Source organism: Mytilus trossulus, chromosome 14 (assembly GCF_036588685.1).
Source record: "Mytilus trossulus isolate FHL-02 chromosome 14, PNRI_Mtr1.1.1.hap1, whole genome shotgun sequence".
NCBI classification, from domain to species: domain Eukaryota; kingdom Metazoa; phylum Mollusca; class Bivalvia; order Mytilida; family Mytilidae; genus Mytilus; species Mytilus trossulus.
Genome location: NC_086386.1, coordinates 11,591,788 through 11,609,562, shown reverse-complemented (window position 1 = coordinate 11,609,562; position 17,775 = coordinate 11,591,788). Strand labels below are relative to the sequence as shown.

General features: G+C 32.2%; 2 protein-coding genes across 3 annotated transcripts in view; one reads left to right on the top strand and one right to left on the bottom strand.

Annotated features, from left to right (window-relative positions):
* Window positions 1–14,331, top strand: part of LOC134696030 (allene oxide synthase-lipoxygenase protein-like) — a 25,413-nt gene extending 11,082 nt beyond the window's left edge. The window contains exons 7-16 of one of the 2 annotated variants that reach the window (XM_063557580.1): window positions 1,138–1,233; window positions 1,990–2,086; window positions 3,356–3,473; window positions 4,042–4,134; window positions 5,424–5,484; window positions 6,306–6,414; window positions 6,997–7,088; window positions 8,224–8,397; window positions 8,932–9,095; window positions 13,977–14,331. In XM_063557580.1, coding sequence (XP_063413650.1) covers window positions 1,138–1,233; window positions 1,990–2,086; window positions 3,356–3,473; window positions 4,042–4,134; window positions 5,424–5,484; window positions 6,306–6,414; window positions 6,997–7,088; window positions 8,224–8,397; window positions 8,932–9,095; window positions 13,977–13,992 — 1,020 coding nt within the window. In that variant the 3' untranslated portion in view covers window positions 13,993–14,331. Of the gene's footprint in view, window positions 1–1,137; window positions 1,234–1,989; window positions 2,087–3,355; window positions 3,474–4,041; window positions 4,135–5,423; window positions 5,485–6,305; window positions 6,415–6,996; window positions 7,089–8,223; window positions 8,398–8,931; window positions 9,096–9,743; window positions 12,006–13,976 lie in introns of those variants that run through there. The other variant, XM_063557579.1, reaches the window with a different exon arrangement.
* Window positions 13,229–17,775, bottom strand: LOC134696033 (uncharacterized). Its single transcript, XM_063557583.1, has 4 exons — window positions 17,477–17,775; window positions 16,146–16,333; window positions 13,768–14,048; window positions 13,229–13,346 (listed from the first exon to the last, which is right to left on the bottom strand). The coding sequence occupies exons 1-4, from the start codon at window positions 17,613–17,615 to the stop codon at window positions 13,262–13,264; spliced, it is 693 nt and encodes a 230-aa protein (XP_063413653.1). The 5' UTR covers window positions 17,616–17,775; the 3' UTR covers window positions 13,229–13,261.

Genomic DNA, 17,775 nt, shown 5'->3' with positions numbered 1-17,775 from the left:
ACATTTACAAATTTCGTTGCACCAGATTTAACGCATTACAAAGTATATCATTCGAGGGTTTCACGAGTTTAAACCGGGTTCAGTGAGCGTTGGAACCGGGATAGGAGGGTTTAATTCGTGCGGTCCGAGTAAATAAATAAATAAATGTGTCAAAGTAAGGTCTTCTACACGGAGCCTTTGTTCAAACCGAGCAGCAAGCTATGAAGGTCCCAAAAAAAATATCAAACAAGAAAACCAACGGTTTAATCTATATAAAAAATGAGAAACACTTATGATCCACATCATCTTACAACCACTAAACATTAGGTACCTAGCTGTTAATTTTGTCTGCTTCATATACTTGTATGATTTGTAATTAACATTTGTGCGCTAGTTTTGGTTTTGGTAATGGAGGGTTTATTGTTTCATAGTATATTTTTTTTAATTGTATAAGATTTTTATTTTTTTAGCTCTGGTGGCCTTAGGATAACACAATATGTAAAATATAACTTATACAGTATAAGATTTTCCTTAACAATTATACTATAAAAACACAATTACGGTAATCTTATAATTCGTCAATTCAAATTAATTCAGTGGATACAATAAAATTCTCTCTCATAATTTTGTCAATTAAAGAATAAAGAGATGTGGTTTTATTTTACAATAAAGCAATTATAGGCCAGTGTATAGCATTCGACAATAAGAATAACTAATAACAATGTATGTAGTGTCAGTGCCTATGTGATTTCAATTTCTCAGTGTTTGCCATAAGCTTCTCTGTAATGCAAATAGCATCAACAACAAAACTATTCAGTATGATAGATATCAGAAAATCAGACAAGATTCGCTGTACATAAAAAAATTTATAACGACCCTTCACGCGTCACTGATGAGTCTTTTGTAGACGAAACGCGCGTATGGCGTATACACAAAAGTTACGACCCTTCACGCGTCACTGATGAGTCTTTTGTAGACGAAACGCGCGTATGGCGTATACACAAAAGTTAGTCCTGGTATCTATGATAAGTTTATTTACAAGTTGGGAAGTTAGTAAGAATTTAAAAGAAGTCAGTTAGCAAAACTTCTGAAGCACACGACGACAAAATATCAAAAATATTGACCACGATTATTTAAGATCTTTTTTATGTCTTGCAGATGACCTGTCCATTTGCTCTATTTTATTTTAACGACGCCAAATGTCTTATGCCAATAGCCATACAGCTATTTCAGAAAAAAGGACAATGTAATCCGGTAAGTGGCGGATACCTTCTATATAACTACACGTGGTCGTATTACCGTATGGGTACATTTCTTATGAGAAAATGATAAAGGTTCGAACTCTTAGTTAATGATTCGGTACTGACATGATTTGTAACAGACGTTTCTAAAAAAAAATGAAAAAAACACTGGTGATAAAGTATTTTTTTAACTAAGGTTGTAATTCTCTCGCAAAAATGGCCTTCACAGAATTTAGCATAATTTTGTTAACGTCCTTTGTGGTAAAAACTTATAGATGCATATATCTTGGTAGAATGATATACCTTACTGTGGTATTTTACCTAGTGATATCATAGAAATACTTACGTGTATTCGTATTTCTACTCAAAATGCTTTTAAATTAAGGTATTGGCATTCCTCCTGATGGTAAATTATGAAAACAGAACTCTAATGCTAAGGCATTTTTTAACACCTTATCAAAGGGTAATTGTTTTGACTTTAATTTTAAGCTAGATTCATTTTATGTCTATGTTTTACATATTTCGTTTTTGTGTGTGATTAATTTTAGTGTTTCTGTTGTTTCGTTGTTATCCTCTTATATTTGATGTGATTCCCTCAGTTTTAGTCAGTAACCCATATATGGTTTTTTTTTCTCAATCGATATATGAATTTCGAACAGCGGTATACTACTGTTGCCTTTTTTTATCCAGATCAAAAGATGTACCATTTCAATGGGCTCGTTAGTAACTACCGGAAAACTATTTTGATTTTTTAATATCTTATAAACAGGTTTTCTTACCATCAGATCCAACTTACACGTGGATGTTGGCAAAGATGTGGTATAGCCTAGCTGATTCTACATATCACCAATCTCTTACTCATCTAAGTATGAACATTTTTCAATCAAAGATAGTTTGTAGAAATTAAATTACCTAGCTTTTATTGTTTTTATGATATTTTCCCATGAAAAAAATTAATAGAAAATTAAATAGAGCATTTTCAACAGTATTCTAAAACTTTTCTCGTAAGTGTTCATTTTACAAATTAAAAAGAAAAAAAAGTTTATTCGGGCATACATGCAACCTCGGTTTGATGTCGAGGGGTAAGTAACCCAGGGGTTTGATTGTGATGGTTGATCGGAAAATTAAATAGATAAAGGAAGATGTGGTGTGAGTGCCAATACGAGTAAATGCATATATAAATGAATACTAACCTTTGTTTGTACTGTACCGAAACGATGTTCAGGATTTTAATGTCCTACTTCAAAGATAACAGGCCACAGGAAGATTTGACATACTACAATAGACACATCAAAATGCATTCGACGCGGGCATAATTCCACTAAAACGCTGGCAGTCCTTTGAACACAGGAAAATCAATTTGAAAATACATTATGATCGACTCCACAATGAAGCATAAATCAAATAAGTGTTAGTGGTTGAACATGGTTGATAAAGGATAATTTACGGAGACGTTTTCATACATTTTGGCTCTTTATGCTTGATATTTTACATTAAAGGGTTGGAAAGATACTGAAAGGACACATAAACCAAAAAAATCGAAAAGAAATAGACAACGCCATGGTTTAAAGAGAAAATGATAATTTGATATTGCTGCAAAATTGTATAACGTTTGTGTTTGAAGATTTCGAAGTAGATCTCCGAACTTTTAAAAATCCACTTATTGGTTGTATTGATAAAATCACAATGTTTTGGAATACCAAATGATGAAATAATGGCGGTAAGATTTTAAGAAAGATGTTCGATTGAATATTTTGACTTAAGATTTTAAATGAGTCTCTGAATGTTTGGCTGTTTTTCCAGTTTTGGTTCTTCGTGCATACACTAAAAAAAAATCTGGTGTAGTCCTTTTTTGTAATCATCAATAGCTTGAAATTGTTGTAATGACAGTATAAAAGTAAATAACAATTAATTTTAGATCTTTTCAGTTATCATTTATTTTTTACTCCACAGAGTTTTGAAGGAAATCATTGGTAATTTAGATAGCACCAAAGCCGGATACTAAATCTACATTTAGGATGATCTCTGTAGGTAGTTGTCACGGATTTGAACAATGACATGTTTTGAAATGCCATTTTGATCTTTAAACTTGGTTATATAGATATTTTGTTCATTTTTTTATTTATTTATTTCAGATTTTACTCATTTGATGATGGAAGGAATAAGTCTCGCAGCCAAGAGAAACCTAGCGCCAGCACATCCAATTATGAAATTACTTAATCCACATTTCTTATATCTCATGGCTATAAATAGGTATGTATTTTCATTCAAAATATCATATGTTAGTTAGTCACACCATGTTTTAATGACAACCAGTAAATTATCCTCAGATAATTCAAATTCTTACAAAAGTAAAACAATTTTAGGCTGAAAGTTCTTACGTTCGAACAGGAACTTGATCTTTAACTTGTCAATACTCAATGTTAATACTGCAAATCAGCTAAATATATATCCTGACCCATGCTGTTGAACTATTTTGATAGTTCCTAATCGTTAAAATGAAACAAGAGTAAGAAGTAAATTTCCGATCTGGATCTGGTAATATTTGTGATCTTCCGGTTTTTTTTCAAAACTGATTTTGTTAAAAGTAAAATCACAAAAATACTGAACTCAGAGGAAAATCAATTCGGAAAGTCCATAATCACATGGCAAAATCAAATAGCAAAACGCACTAAAAACGAAAAGACAAAAACTGTCATGAATTGTTGTAAATTTATGCTTTTAACCTCTGGCTTTTAACTTTCCATAAATATGCTAGTATATTAGAGTTTTTGACAAAGGACATATACTTAGCTGACTGCAATCAAGTCTCTTTTTTCAGTTTGGCACTTGGCACATTGATTAATCCTGGTGGAGCAATAGACAAAATTTCAAGTGCAGGTATCAACGGCCACTTTCACATAATGAAAAAGAGGTGAGAAAGTTAGTTTTACAAGATTGTTTTATTGTTGTGAAAGAAAACTATTATTGTAATTAATTAATTGTTGTCCAATTTTCAGGGTACAAGGGAACCCGCTTTTGCATAATAATATATAGTTGAGATATTTTGTCATGGAAATTTGTTTTCATAGTTGTGGAATAATATATATTAAAAATGATATGTGGTATGATTGCCAATGAACAACTCTCCACAAGAGTTCAAATGACAAAGAAGTTAACAGCTATAGGTCTCTGTTCGGCTTTTAATAATAAGCCCATACCGCATAGTCAGCTAGAAAATGTCCCAAAATGACAATGTAAAACAAGTTAACTTGAAAACTAATGGCCTAATTTATGTACAAAAGAATGAACAAAAAACAATAGGTAAAACAAAAACAAACGACAACCACTGAATTACAGGCTCCTGGCTTTGGACAGGCACATACATACAGAATGTTGGGTTAAACATATTAGCGGGATTCCTACCCTCTCCTAACCTGGGATAGTGGTGTAACAGTACAACATAAGAACGAATTAAACAAATCAGTTGAAAAGGGAATAACTCATCAGATGGACATAAATACAAATGCTACACAGAGTGGACGTGGTCGGGTTCTTTTCACCACACCTTTGAATCTGTCCATTTTACAATTATGCGTGGATTAATCTTTGATACTACCTCGTCTTAAATGCAAAGTATTATCAATAAAATCCCTTTTGCATTTATTTAGGCAGACTGCATTTAATTATTATGCAATCATTTTCATGAAATACGGGCTTGCAAATATGGTCGGACAACTGCTTTGTTTGTAAAATAAATAGCAAAGTATACGGTGTACATATTTTTGTAAATTGCAATGAAAGTTACGTTTTGTCAATTTATAAATAACTTGAAGAAATTATGCATGACATTAAATGTTAGTTTGTCTATATATATCTTTAAAAACTCTTTAAATATAACATACAATTTAGTCTGCAGTGCTACACTAACAAAATATTACAACATGTGTCAACTTAATAATTGCGTTATATGATAAGGAACGACATCAAAAGTAACATAATTCACATAGTTTGATTTTTTCACTGAACCCCCACCGTCCTATCTTAACTTAATTTGGGAAAAAAATATTGACCAAATCGTGTTTGTATAAAGAAAAATTGCAGCAATTTTTACCCCCAACACTAAACTATTTGAATTAAGTTTTTTATCTTTTATTATGTTTTTGATGTCGTTCCTTATCATTTTCAATTCCTCATAATAATATATTAACTTCAACTTTTTAGTATGGCTTTCTGGAGATTGGATATACATGGTACTCTTCCAGAGGATTTGAAGAAGCGAGGGGTATACTTCCTTATTTTGTTTAATTTCTTTTTTCTTTTTTTATATTTGACACCCTCAGGCAAATACACATACATACTAAGACAAACAACAACTAGAAGAAAAACACAAATACCTCGTGGATAGAGTTATGTTTATGAACGCCTATGTATGATGTACTGCATGGTAGAGAAGGGATATTGGTGTATAACGAGCTTTGACGCTAAAAAGGAAATGGACAAGCAAATAAAATTATCTTTTGAGATATTCTTCACCCTAAAGACGACGTCGATTTGGCTTTTATAATCTGCATCTTTCATTCGTTTCTATTTTGTACATTAAGACAGTAATCCGGATTGTAAAGGTATAAATTCGACATAACCTTTGGAGATTTATTAGTTGTTGTTTTCTAAAAGAGTTTGTGCCGGTCTTTAAACAGAGATGTGTTTTAGAATTACATCATATGGGTAGAACATTTCTAAGAATGAATATATGTGAATAACATCAACTCATGCTATATCGTTTCATGATTTTTAGGTCAGATAGTTCGTTCACTGTTTCGATTCTTAGACATCCATGGCGTTCAAATATTTGTCTTTGAATGTTCATGGTCAATACAAATCAATAAATGCGCTTTAGATGAATGATATTTTACTTGATGTTTTCAGATATTCGACGATAACTTAAATCCGTAGTTGAAAACAAACATTTTAACACATACATCAAATTTTACACAGCAGGTCCTTTATTTTGTTCTCACTAATAGACGTCAGTTATATCAATCTCATGTCTTTAGTTTGAAATTCTTCGTTTTTCTAACTTATATCTCTCTGGATGTCTTATAGGTATTTGATCAGTCTGTACTGAACGGAGCCTATCATATGAGAGATGATGCTCTGTTGTTATATGATGCCATCAGAACCTACGTAAGGAAATACGTAGGGCACTACTATTGTAAGTTAATTGTAACCGTCGATACTACGAAAATGCAATCTCCGGCGCAGAGTTCATATCCGTTCCATACATGCTTTGCAATACTGCACTTAATATGAGTAAAGTGTTACAAAGTATTGAACGGAACGGATATGTGATCTCTGCGCCGGAGATTGACGAAAATGATCAAACCTTAACATTGGGTTTTTTAAATTACAATATTTAAACATTAGAAGTTGGAACCTCATTTGAAGTTACTGTCATGTTTGATACTTATGGTTGTTTTATGTAGAATTTGATGGTGATGTTCAGTGTTGGATTAAACTTTAACCTTCAATTCGACCACATTGGCGCTAAACATGATTAAAGTACCAATAACGTTGTTATAAGGTGTTGGCCACTAACATTACTAAAGAGACATCCATTCTCATTTAACTTACTGATAATCATTACAGGTCTATATGATTTTAATTATACCACTTGTCGTTTTCCTTTCAAATTGAAAGCATCAACTGCTAACCTTGTCGTTGTTAATATATTGTTGGTGCACCAAAATTGCATTTACAGAATATTTTGATAACTTACAATGTGTTTCCTCTGCAGCCGCACACAATTCTTTGACGATGGATTACGAACTACAAAAATGGGGTGCAGAACTTGTAAAATCAAGGGATGAAGGCGGTATTGGAATCTTGGTATGTAGATAAATCATATGTGAGTTCAAGTATACAAGGCGAAGTGTTATTTATCAAAAATATTTCAATAGTCCACAAACAAGTGTTTTGTTTACGTAGGATATTACCATAAAGACGAAAGCGACAGTAGCGCATTAAGTTGACTGCATATAGTTATACTTGTATATATATATAAATAAATACATTCATTGAATAACACACCAATATAAAATAGTGATATTGTATATTGTGGTTTTGAAAACATAACTTACAGTATTTACAAATGATGGGACAAAAGAAGTTGATATAAATTTTGATTAATGGATGACATTAACAGTAACAAATGAATTGCAAACAGGTGTGCATTTCGAAAATAAACGTATCTTTAATCACCAGTTGGTTGACCGTTATGGAATAACCGTTTCACAAATGATTTCGGATATGTTCCTTACGTCGTAACTACAATCCCCTTCCCTTTCATGAATTTGACCTACCGAATTAGACTATTTACCGGATTTGTAATCACATAAGCAATACGACGGGTGCCGCGTGTGGAGCAGGATCTGCTTACCCTTTCGGAGCACCTGAGATCACCCCTAGTTTTTGGTGGGGTTCGTGTTGTTTATTCTTTAGTTTTCTATGTTGTGTCATGTGTACTATTGTTTTTCTGTTTGACTTTTTCATTTTTAGCCATGGCGTTGTCAGTTTGTTTTAGATTTACGAGTTTGACTGTCCCTTTGGTATCTTTCGTCCCTCTTTTAATGACGTTTAAGACCACAATTTTTGAAAATCTAAAATTTTATACAAATGTTGAGATGCTGATAAAAGAGTACAAAAAGTAAAGCAAAACAGTGCAATTCAACCGAGTTTGATGCAGATATATTATTTCAAAAATTCATAAAAGCACATTTAAATACCACAGGATTCGAATTTTCTACTTGGTTATCGTACTATCGGGGACTGTCAATGCATCAAATCAGTCTAATTATAACATTAACGGTACAAATGTTGCTACACCAGAGGTGCATTACCACAATACACAAAATCAATTGTAGGGATTTACGTTTGAAAAGGTTTCTTACAATTATTTTTGTTAGTCTTACAATTTCAGTTACACAACTTTACAAATAGATTACTTCTTATTGTTTTGTTACAGGGAGTCCCAAATAACGGTAAATTTTTAGCAACAGACCAACTTGTCCTAGCATTGACAGCTATTATCTACACGTGCAGTGTTGGTCATGCCGCAGCCAACTTCCAACAATTCGATGAATATGGTGCTCCATTTCATTACCCATACTTTCTGTCTGGATGTCCTCCTAAAGATAAGGTAATTGCTGGTGTTTAAAAAAAACAATACAGGGAAGATTCTCAAAAGGGGAAAAGAACAAACAACAAACTTATGAAAGACAAACAATACACCATCCTAACCAGTTTGATATCAATATTGTGTAAAATTGTTTTAAATGTTGAAAAATTAAAAAAAGCTAATTAAGATTTTTTACAAACCCAAAAATTTGAATTTGACATGTAATTAGAGATAAAACTGTGATAAGACTTATCTTGGTTATTTGGTACAAACACTTCTTCATTTTTATCTTACAATATTGGAGGATTTTGGAATAAAAAATTTTAGGTAACGATGTTCTAACATAAAAATCAGACGGAGGGATGAGAGGATTTCATGTTTGTGTCATCATCGTCGCCATTAGTTCAACCACTCTATTTTACATAGGGAATCTTCATTTTATGACAGTTTCAGATACTTTTTTTAAGGTAAACTGATTTATTATTTTCTATTCTGTGGTTACTTTTTATGAGGTCAGATATCATGTATATATAATTATTTTTTGTTATAATAAAGTGTCCAGTTACTATAGAAACTGTCCTTGGGTCTATTGCAAACCGAATCAAGCTTCTAGAGACGATGACCATCAATAAGGTTCTCAGTGAGAAAGCAACACAAAGTCTGGGTGATTTTGAGAAACAATTGATAGTGGATCCACCAGCAATGAAAATTGTTGAAGAGTAAGTTTTATAACACACATATGCATACGATAGTTGTTCAAAAGCAATACATACAGGTATTAAGATAAAACTTAATATATAGCAAATGAATTGATATAATATTTGGTTTTCCGTTATTCGTTAGAACCTATTCTCATTTTCAAACATGTTGGATAAATTGTAAACTTTCATTGATCAATATATCAAAACACTAGATTAATGTTCGGTCAAATTAAATTGAAACGCCTAAATCTCAGAAGGCAAAAATATGTCAAAGCAATACTTCATGTATCATCTTACCAAGCTATAGGACATTTCATAAGTCTTCGAGAGAAAAGAGACAACTATTCTTGTGATTTAGATACTACAGTAACTGATCACCATCGAAGAAATTAGCTATACACCAACTACAAAGGGACAAATATATATCATTTCATATGTCACTGTACGGCCTTCCGGAATTACCTAAGTATATATGCCCTATAGTGAGCTATAAACTTCTGCATGACAAAATGTGAAATAATTCACGAGAAAACAAGCAGTCACATTTATGCTTAATAAAATAAATGAAAAATAAATATCATCAATTTTTTAGTATATTCTTATTAACGACTACTTCGCACTATTGTTTAAGTATTCTCATTGTTATGCTTATTCATCTCGTCGTAGGTTTCAGCAGAATTTACGGGAGATTGGTAAAACCATTGACGAAAGAAACAAAGAACGGAAACATCCTTATGATGAGCTTCTACCATCGGCAATCCCAAATGCCATAAGCATTTAGACATCCAATCAATTATTTAAGTTTTTTTCTAATAGCCATTATAGTTCATGTATACACAGGCATAATTGAGAGCTTTCTAATATAGTGTAGTCATTACGCTTTAGTTCGCCTTTATATACTAGATAAAAACTGCTATGTTTGTTATATTTGTAACTGAGATGATAAGTTGAGTTGAACTTTGTAAGTTCTTATTTCTATTATTTTGTTAAGTGTCAACCACAGCGTAGTCTTTGTAAAGCAGTCGAAACAATTGGCATTCTTATATATCTAAGGTTCTAGAAAAAGTTTCTGACAAATATATCGAACTCCAAGAAAAACAATTAAAAAAGGGGAGGGGCATTAAAATACAAAATCAAACCTTAGACTCTGGTTACTAACGGAGCAGAAGGAGAACATCTGTAATATTCCTGACTTGATGCAGGTAATTCTTAAGAACATTCCAGACGATTGGAAACCTACTCCAAGGTTCAATAATATCTGGTGGGAGAATACCAGTTACACACCAGCTGATCATTAGTTTCCAGAAACTTCACAAATGCTTTATGCGATATTATTTCGTATTTTTTACCTTTGTGTTATGCTTTATCTTGGGCCGCTAATATGTATTTAATTATTTTTCCATATAACACTGAAAAATGTTTAATTGTAGTACATAAACATTAAAATACCTATAACTTGTTGTGAATTTTGTTTCAGTGTAGACCTTGTTACATTTCGGTTATATTTTACCTATAGACCCCTCAAACAGTTATTTAAGGGTCATTTCACCAAAAAAACCACTCAAACAGATAATTTAGAATTCATTTAAAATACAGACCCCTAAAAAGTTATATTTTAAGTCATTTTACCTACAGACCCCTCAAACAGTAAGTCATTTTACATATAAACCCCTCAAAAAGTTATTTCAAAAGTCATTTTACATACGGACCCATCAAGCAGGAAGTCATTTTACCTACAGACCCCTCAAACAAATATTTGATAAATAATTTTTACACACCAATTTAAACGGTATTAATGAATGTAAGTTTACCTACAGATCAAACATTTATTTCAAACATAATTTTACCTTAGATAGTTATTTCCAAATGGAAGCCACGGGTTTTGCTTTTACCCGACGTTTATATATGGCTATGTTTACAAATTTGGCTAATTTTTTTATTATAGTTCGTTTCTGGGCGTGTTTCTGCTGTGACGTTGTTCTCTTATATTTGATGTGTTTCCCTCAGATTAAATTTGGTAACATGAATTGGGTTATTTTTCTTAATCGATTTATGAACTTCGAACAGCGGTATACTACTGTTGCTTTTATTTAGGTTTAGCAACCCATCCCCTTTTCACGATTTTTTTTTAATTTACGGATGTGTATGCGTTTTGTTTAAAACTATGAGGTCATATTATGCTCATTTGGGTGTGTTCTTTAGCAAGCCGGGGAGGTCCAGCTAGACAGTGAAATAACAAACAAAAGATAGCAACTAGAACACTGGTCTAAGCTCATCCAGCCATTCTTTGATTTTCTACAACAATGGACACATGGCGGGACTATAGAGTGTCATAACTTTTAAAAAAATAATAATCAGTTTACCAATCCTCTTTACTGGCAGAAGATCACGCATTCGTCTTAACTAGCAGAAGTTAACTCACTCGAAGATTAATGGAAAAAAATGCCATTCATGCTACAAAATATATATATAATATATTCAGGATGTATGATAATTAGTTACTTTAACTCTAAATTATCCTATTAAGTAACAGATTTTTTGCGGTGTTTCAATTTGTCAAAAATCAATGTTTGTGCCGATAAAAACAATATTTAAATATTTTACTAATGTGTGAGAATAATCACCTTTATGAATATTTTTTTTACAAACTATAAGTATCAATGAGTCGTATCTATGGTAAGGGCTCTATCAATAAAAACAACAGAAGTATACCAGTGTTCAAAATTCATGAATCGATAAAGAGAAAACATATCCGGCTTAAAAACTAAAACCGAGGAAAACACATCAACAATACGAAGAAAACATAGGATATAACAGCCCTTACCGTCAATATCGATATACATAAGCGATCAAACATGTTTATAAACTATCAATAACAAAGCAATATTCCCATTTGCATTGAAAGTCTATATATTGATTGAGTATGTTCCGTTCCTCAGTTGTAGATCTATTCAGAAACAATTTACATATAATCCATCATATATTGTAACCTTTGGACTGAAGTAATCAAATTCCCCAATGTGCTAGTTCAGTTTACTGATTCGTCATTTACTTATATTAACACAACAACTGGAAATATGTATCTTACTGTTGGAATTCAAGATTTGTAGTATTCTATTTTCATTTAGTAGCACTAGACGGGTACCGATGTTATTTAAAATCAACTTCCCAGTATGTTAAAGTTATACAAATTCAAAAAAAAAAAGTTTAATATATGTTATATACTTGAATGGTTAAGAAGTACTTCAGAACAGGTGCTTGTCAACTTTCTTGTAAAAGAACAATATACTGCTATTGAATTGTGGTATTCCCGTACACTAATTCGACAATATTTTTTTGATCGAGTGACCTTAACTACGACCTCTTCTTAGAACGTTGGCCACCACACAGCGCAAGTTCGAGCTGAGAAACTTTAATAAAAGATTAGAACAAAACAAAAACATGCTTCACTGTATATAAGGTAAACAGTTATAACTAATCGGTAATGCAAACAATCATCTAACAACTGACTGTTAAGGAAAAGTTTAATAAACAACTGGGAACACATGGAAAATATAAAACAGGACTTAGTTTGGCTGATATGTATGCATTGATTCAATAAAATTTCGATTACATTAGAATTACAAGAAACTCGTCTCATATAAATAAACTACGAGTCCAACTCCCACAGGAAAAGTTGACCGTAGATGGTTTTGGCTAATCAATTAAAACATTCCGCTTGCTGTATCAATATTTTGACTATTTTATTTATTACGGCTGTTAAGTCTACGCATCATTGTAAATATAACGGAATATGATGAGACTGTCATCAAAGTGAGAGGTTTAGCGCTATAAAACCAGATTTAATCCACCATTTTCTACATTTGAAAATGCATGTACCAAGTCAGGAATATGACAGTTCTTGTCCATCCGTTTTTTATGTGTTTTGTCATTTGATTTTGCAATGTCATTATGAACTTTCCGATTAGATTTTCCTCTGAGTTCAGTACTTTTGTGATTTTACGTTTTGCTAATATAAACTGAAAAGCACCTTGAGTACCTATATATGTGCGACGTGTTGTTCTTCTCCTGGGGATAGGAGGGAGCATTCCGAATGAAGGCAAGAAGTATTTATTATAAAACTAATACAAATATCTAAATATCTTTATTCTATCTACTGTGTTTTTGTATTACGCCATGTCTCCCTATACATCTCTGTTCCAATAATGATTTCTAAGTGATTTTTGTTTTCCTTTGACATTCCAACGGGTATCTTTCTTCAGATCACACCTGTAATACAAGTAGGTAAAATTATTTTGGAGAAATAGAGACATGCTCACAATTCTTTTTAATAAAGCACACGAAAAATTCTTCAACGAATATGTTTACAAAATTATAATACACAAACTAAAGCGACTAGTTACGATTAAGCAAGTAATACTAAGTATGTGTGGTTCCGGTTATGTTTCTCTGTCTCAATCAATGCACTGGGCTCCAGTAGAGCAGGAGTTGTTGGTCATTCCGGAGCACCTAAATAAACCCTCGTTTTGGATGAGCTCGTGTGGCTCAATCTTAAATTTAACCGTAGTGTTTTGTTACAGTTGTTTGTTTTTTCGGTTTTATTTTGTCACGATGTATTTAATGTGAATGTTTTCTATAGTCCCATTTAGTAACTTTTTTACTTTCAAAATATTCGTATTTTCATACTTACTCGCATTTGGATTCATTGAACCTAGCAAACCCCCTGCATAGTTTTGTCTGTACGCATTCACACAAGCACTTGCTTTCCCGCCAAATGTGCTTTGATGACGCACACGTTTGGCGTGCTTTACATTGACATCTACAGTCCCTTTCAATATATGTGTGTATACCTTGATTACAGTCTGTAACCTTTACACGACATCGTTGTTCACATTTTAGATGTCTCACAGCCTGAACTTCTTTTGTTCCATTAAATCTGAATTCTGCAGATTCCAATCGAAATTTAAGAACCTACAAATGGTTAGTATTAATATTTCGATAACAGGAAAATTAAATATGTGTTATATAGATTATATGAGACAAACAATTACTAAAGCAGAATATCGGTTAAACGTCTAGATAATATCTAAAGCATAAGAAGTACCAGAAAAGTAATCTAGCTTCAGCTTTCCCTGAAGATGTTGAGGTTTTTTTCAATAAATTTATCTAAAAATATACAACTTGAATTGATCAGTAATTGAACCCGATGTTAGAAATTACTCAGTTGCAACACAAATAAAAGCTACTAATTCCCAAGTAAAGTTACCTAAAAACTGATCAAATTGTCAAAAATGAAAAACATTTACCAGGCATGCAGTTCGAAAAAATATTTATAATTCAAAAATATGCAAAATTATCACAAATGTAGGCCTACATAAATAACAAATTATTAACGTAGAAACAAACAAGCAAGGCCTACTAGCATGATATAATTAAAAATATATTTCTTTCGCTGGTCTGACGATTTTATGTAAGTGATACCAGGATGAGCGGAGAGAAGTGGATCGTCACCCTTGGCTAGCGAAGATGCAGTGTATATACCTTAAGCTAGCGTCATGTAATAGCAAGTATTTTGTTTACATGAGCTGCTTTCCAAATCATTTGACTTTTTTTATCTCCTGATTTAGGTCACCACTTGGAAGATGCACTTTGCTGTTATTTTTTATTTAATGACACAAAGTCTAGACAGATATTAGGTTGGTGTGCGCACGCAAGACTTGTTTAACACCACCATATTAAATGTTTGTGCATGTGCAATAATTTTTATACCCCTTCCAAATTTATTTCTCCATATGTAATGCCTCAAATTGTAAGTAGGGGGTGAAATTACACTGTAAAAAAAATTGGGTCCAGAATTTTACAAGAAAGTAGTGATTTGGTCCAGCTGAAAAAGGTTAAAAATTAAACTGTCAAAAGATTTCAAGACACCCTAAACACAAAATTGTCCATATTTTGAGTTAGAAGCGATGAAGTTTTCTATAATTTTGATATAATTTGTCCCAAAAGTAGTACAACACACTGTAAAAATTTCATTGAGAAAGCGCAGGTGGGATTTTTTAAATTTTCATTTATGTTCTAAAAGAAATGCACTACGAATTAATTGTGTTCTCGGACCATTTAAAAATGAGAAGAAGTTGTATGATTACCAATGAGACTACTTTCCACATGTCACCAAATAACGTTAAAGGAACAATAGGTCAACTCTTTTTATTTGAATGTCTGTTTTTTTCTTTCTTTTTCAGATGAGTCAGTGGTAATGGTTGATCTTGTACTCTGTTGTGTCCTTTTAACAATTATATTTTTTCCATTTTGTGTGAATAATGTGAATTGTCCCTTAAAAGCTGTCGAGATTTAGGTTTCACATCTATGTATGTAAGATATGTTTTTAAGTTAATGCAGTGAATATGTACTAAAATTGAAAAGCGCCTGTCTCACGGACTAAGAACATAGATACTAAAGATTCATCTTCGCTAGCCAAGGGTTACGATCCAGTCCAGCTCTCTTCACAGTGAAGAAGAGAGCGGGAGTGGATCGTAACCCTTGGCTAGTGAAGATGCTTAAGACTGTGACTTAAGGTTTCATCTATGTATGACCTGATAATACTAACTGGTGTTTGGTGAAAGGTTCAGGCTAGCAAAATAGTAAAATCATAAAAATACTGAACTCCGAGGAAAATTCAAAACAGGAAGTCCCTATTCAAATGGCAAAATCACACGCTCAAACAATCAAACGAATGGATAACAACTGTCATATTACTGGCTTGGCACAGGCATTTCTTAGGTAGAAAAAAATGGATTGAACCTGGTTTCATAGCTCTAAACCTCTCACTTGTACGACAGTCGCATCAAATTCCATTAAATTGACAACGATGCGAGAACAAATCAAACAGACAAAATTAGGGGTACAGCAGTCAATATTGTGATATAATCTTAATCACAATAAAAACAAACAAATATTTAACAAATATTGTTCAGTGATCTACTTTGTTATTGTGTCATGCAGGTAAAAATATGTTAAACCAGACGAGCAACGAGTTCAGATATTTTTAGTATACTCTAACATTGTTACCATAAAAGTAGCTGTTTCTGTTTTTGTGGGCTCACACACCAGCATATCCAGAGAAGTACAATCGGGACATCTCTCGATTCTTGTGCACGGCGGATGTATTACAATTTTTGGATCCGTGTCCTTTGGTAACGATATGGTCTCAAAATGTGGTTGACAACGGTCAAGCGTTGCTAAAGGATATCTTGTAGCTGTAATTGTAGAAAGATCAAAATGTTAAAACAATTTTTTGGAAATCCCTCTTCTTAGTTTGTGTGTCTTATATATTTTTGATTTTTCGAGGAAGCAATATCTAAAAATCCGTTTTGGTCATTTACCCTTTCAATTTTATAATATCTGATGATTGAATTTCATTACTTTTCAAACAAATCTTCTTTTTTTTAATTTCAAAACGAATTTACTACTCGTAATAAATTCAAATTCAAATTCAAATATATTTTATTGCTAATCAAAGCGCCCACAAGGAGCAGAACAATCATATTTATCAACACAAATACAAGAATACAACAAGCACAGTGTTTAATAATATAAGGGGGGGTTGTCACTGGGCATTTCTATATCTATATATTATTTAAGGAAACTTTCCTAAATGAGGATAAATTTTGCAATAATTCTCCGAGTTTCTGGAGTATGAAAGTATCTTCAGAGGACATTAGCCAAATAAATTGTGATTTAATATCTAAACCACTAAAATTTTTAAACCGTTGTTTTATTTCATTTAAAAAATTGAAACGAATATTTGAAAGTTTGTGGCACTGAAGAAGAAAATGAATTTCATCCTCAACCTCAGTACCACACAATTTACAGATACGTTCTGACACTGTCAGATTTTTGTACCTTCCCCTCTCAATCTCTAAATCGTGAGCACTGATACGGAATTTTGTTAAATGATGTCTATATCTAAAATTTTCCTGCAAAAGGTAATTTTCTAAGCAAAATCTGCTTTTAAAAAGTCTATAAGTTCTGAGCTTGTTACCATGTAGTTTATTGCCTCTGAAATCATTATTAAGCTCAGTTTGCCATATTAAATCATATTTTGATTGCATCTTTTTACATAAATAGTTTTTTAACTTAGTCTTTAAATTAAGTGCATAATTTTCATTGATGCTAAAGTATTTAAATAAAGTTTGAATACTGGTATACCAGCTCTTTTTGTGCTCATCATGTAGAGATTTTGAGAGGTTGAAAGCCTCTTTTAATAATAAGTCATGATATATATATATATAACTTGTGTGTGAACTTCAACGAATATATATAGTATTTTTCAAATACAAAAATAAAACATATCAAATTAAAAAACTGAATGAAATATTTATTTTGTACTTGAAACTTACTGGAAATATTGAAAGGTGACCCGTCCGCCATTCGTACAAATCTGTGTAAAAACTCTTCAGTAGTCGACGATCGCAAATTATCTATAGGTATCGAGTGCACTAAATATAAAGATACAAGACATACTGTCGTGTGCAACATTTCTGTTAAAAGAACCTTTCAAAACGAGATTGTGTCGTTTGCTATTGCAGTGAAAGTGAAGTTTTTCCTTGTATGTCGTTGCAAGATATAGAGAACTTCCTTGTGTTTTTCCTTAAAAAAGTATTTTGATTATCTAACCACAGTGTTATAAAATTAGTTA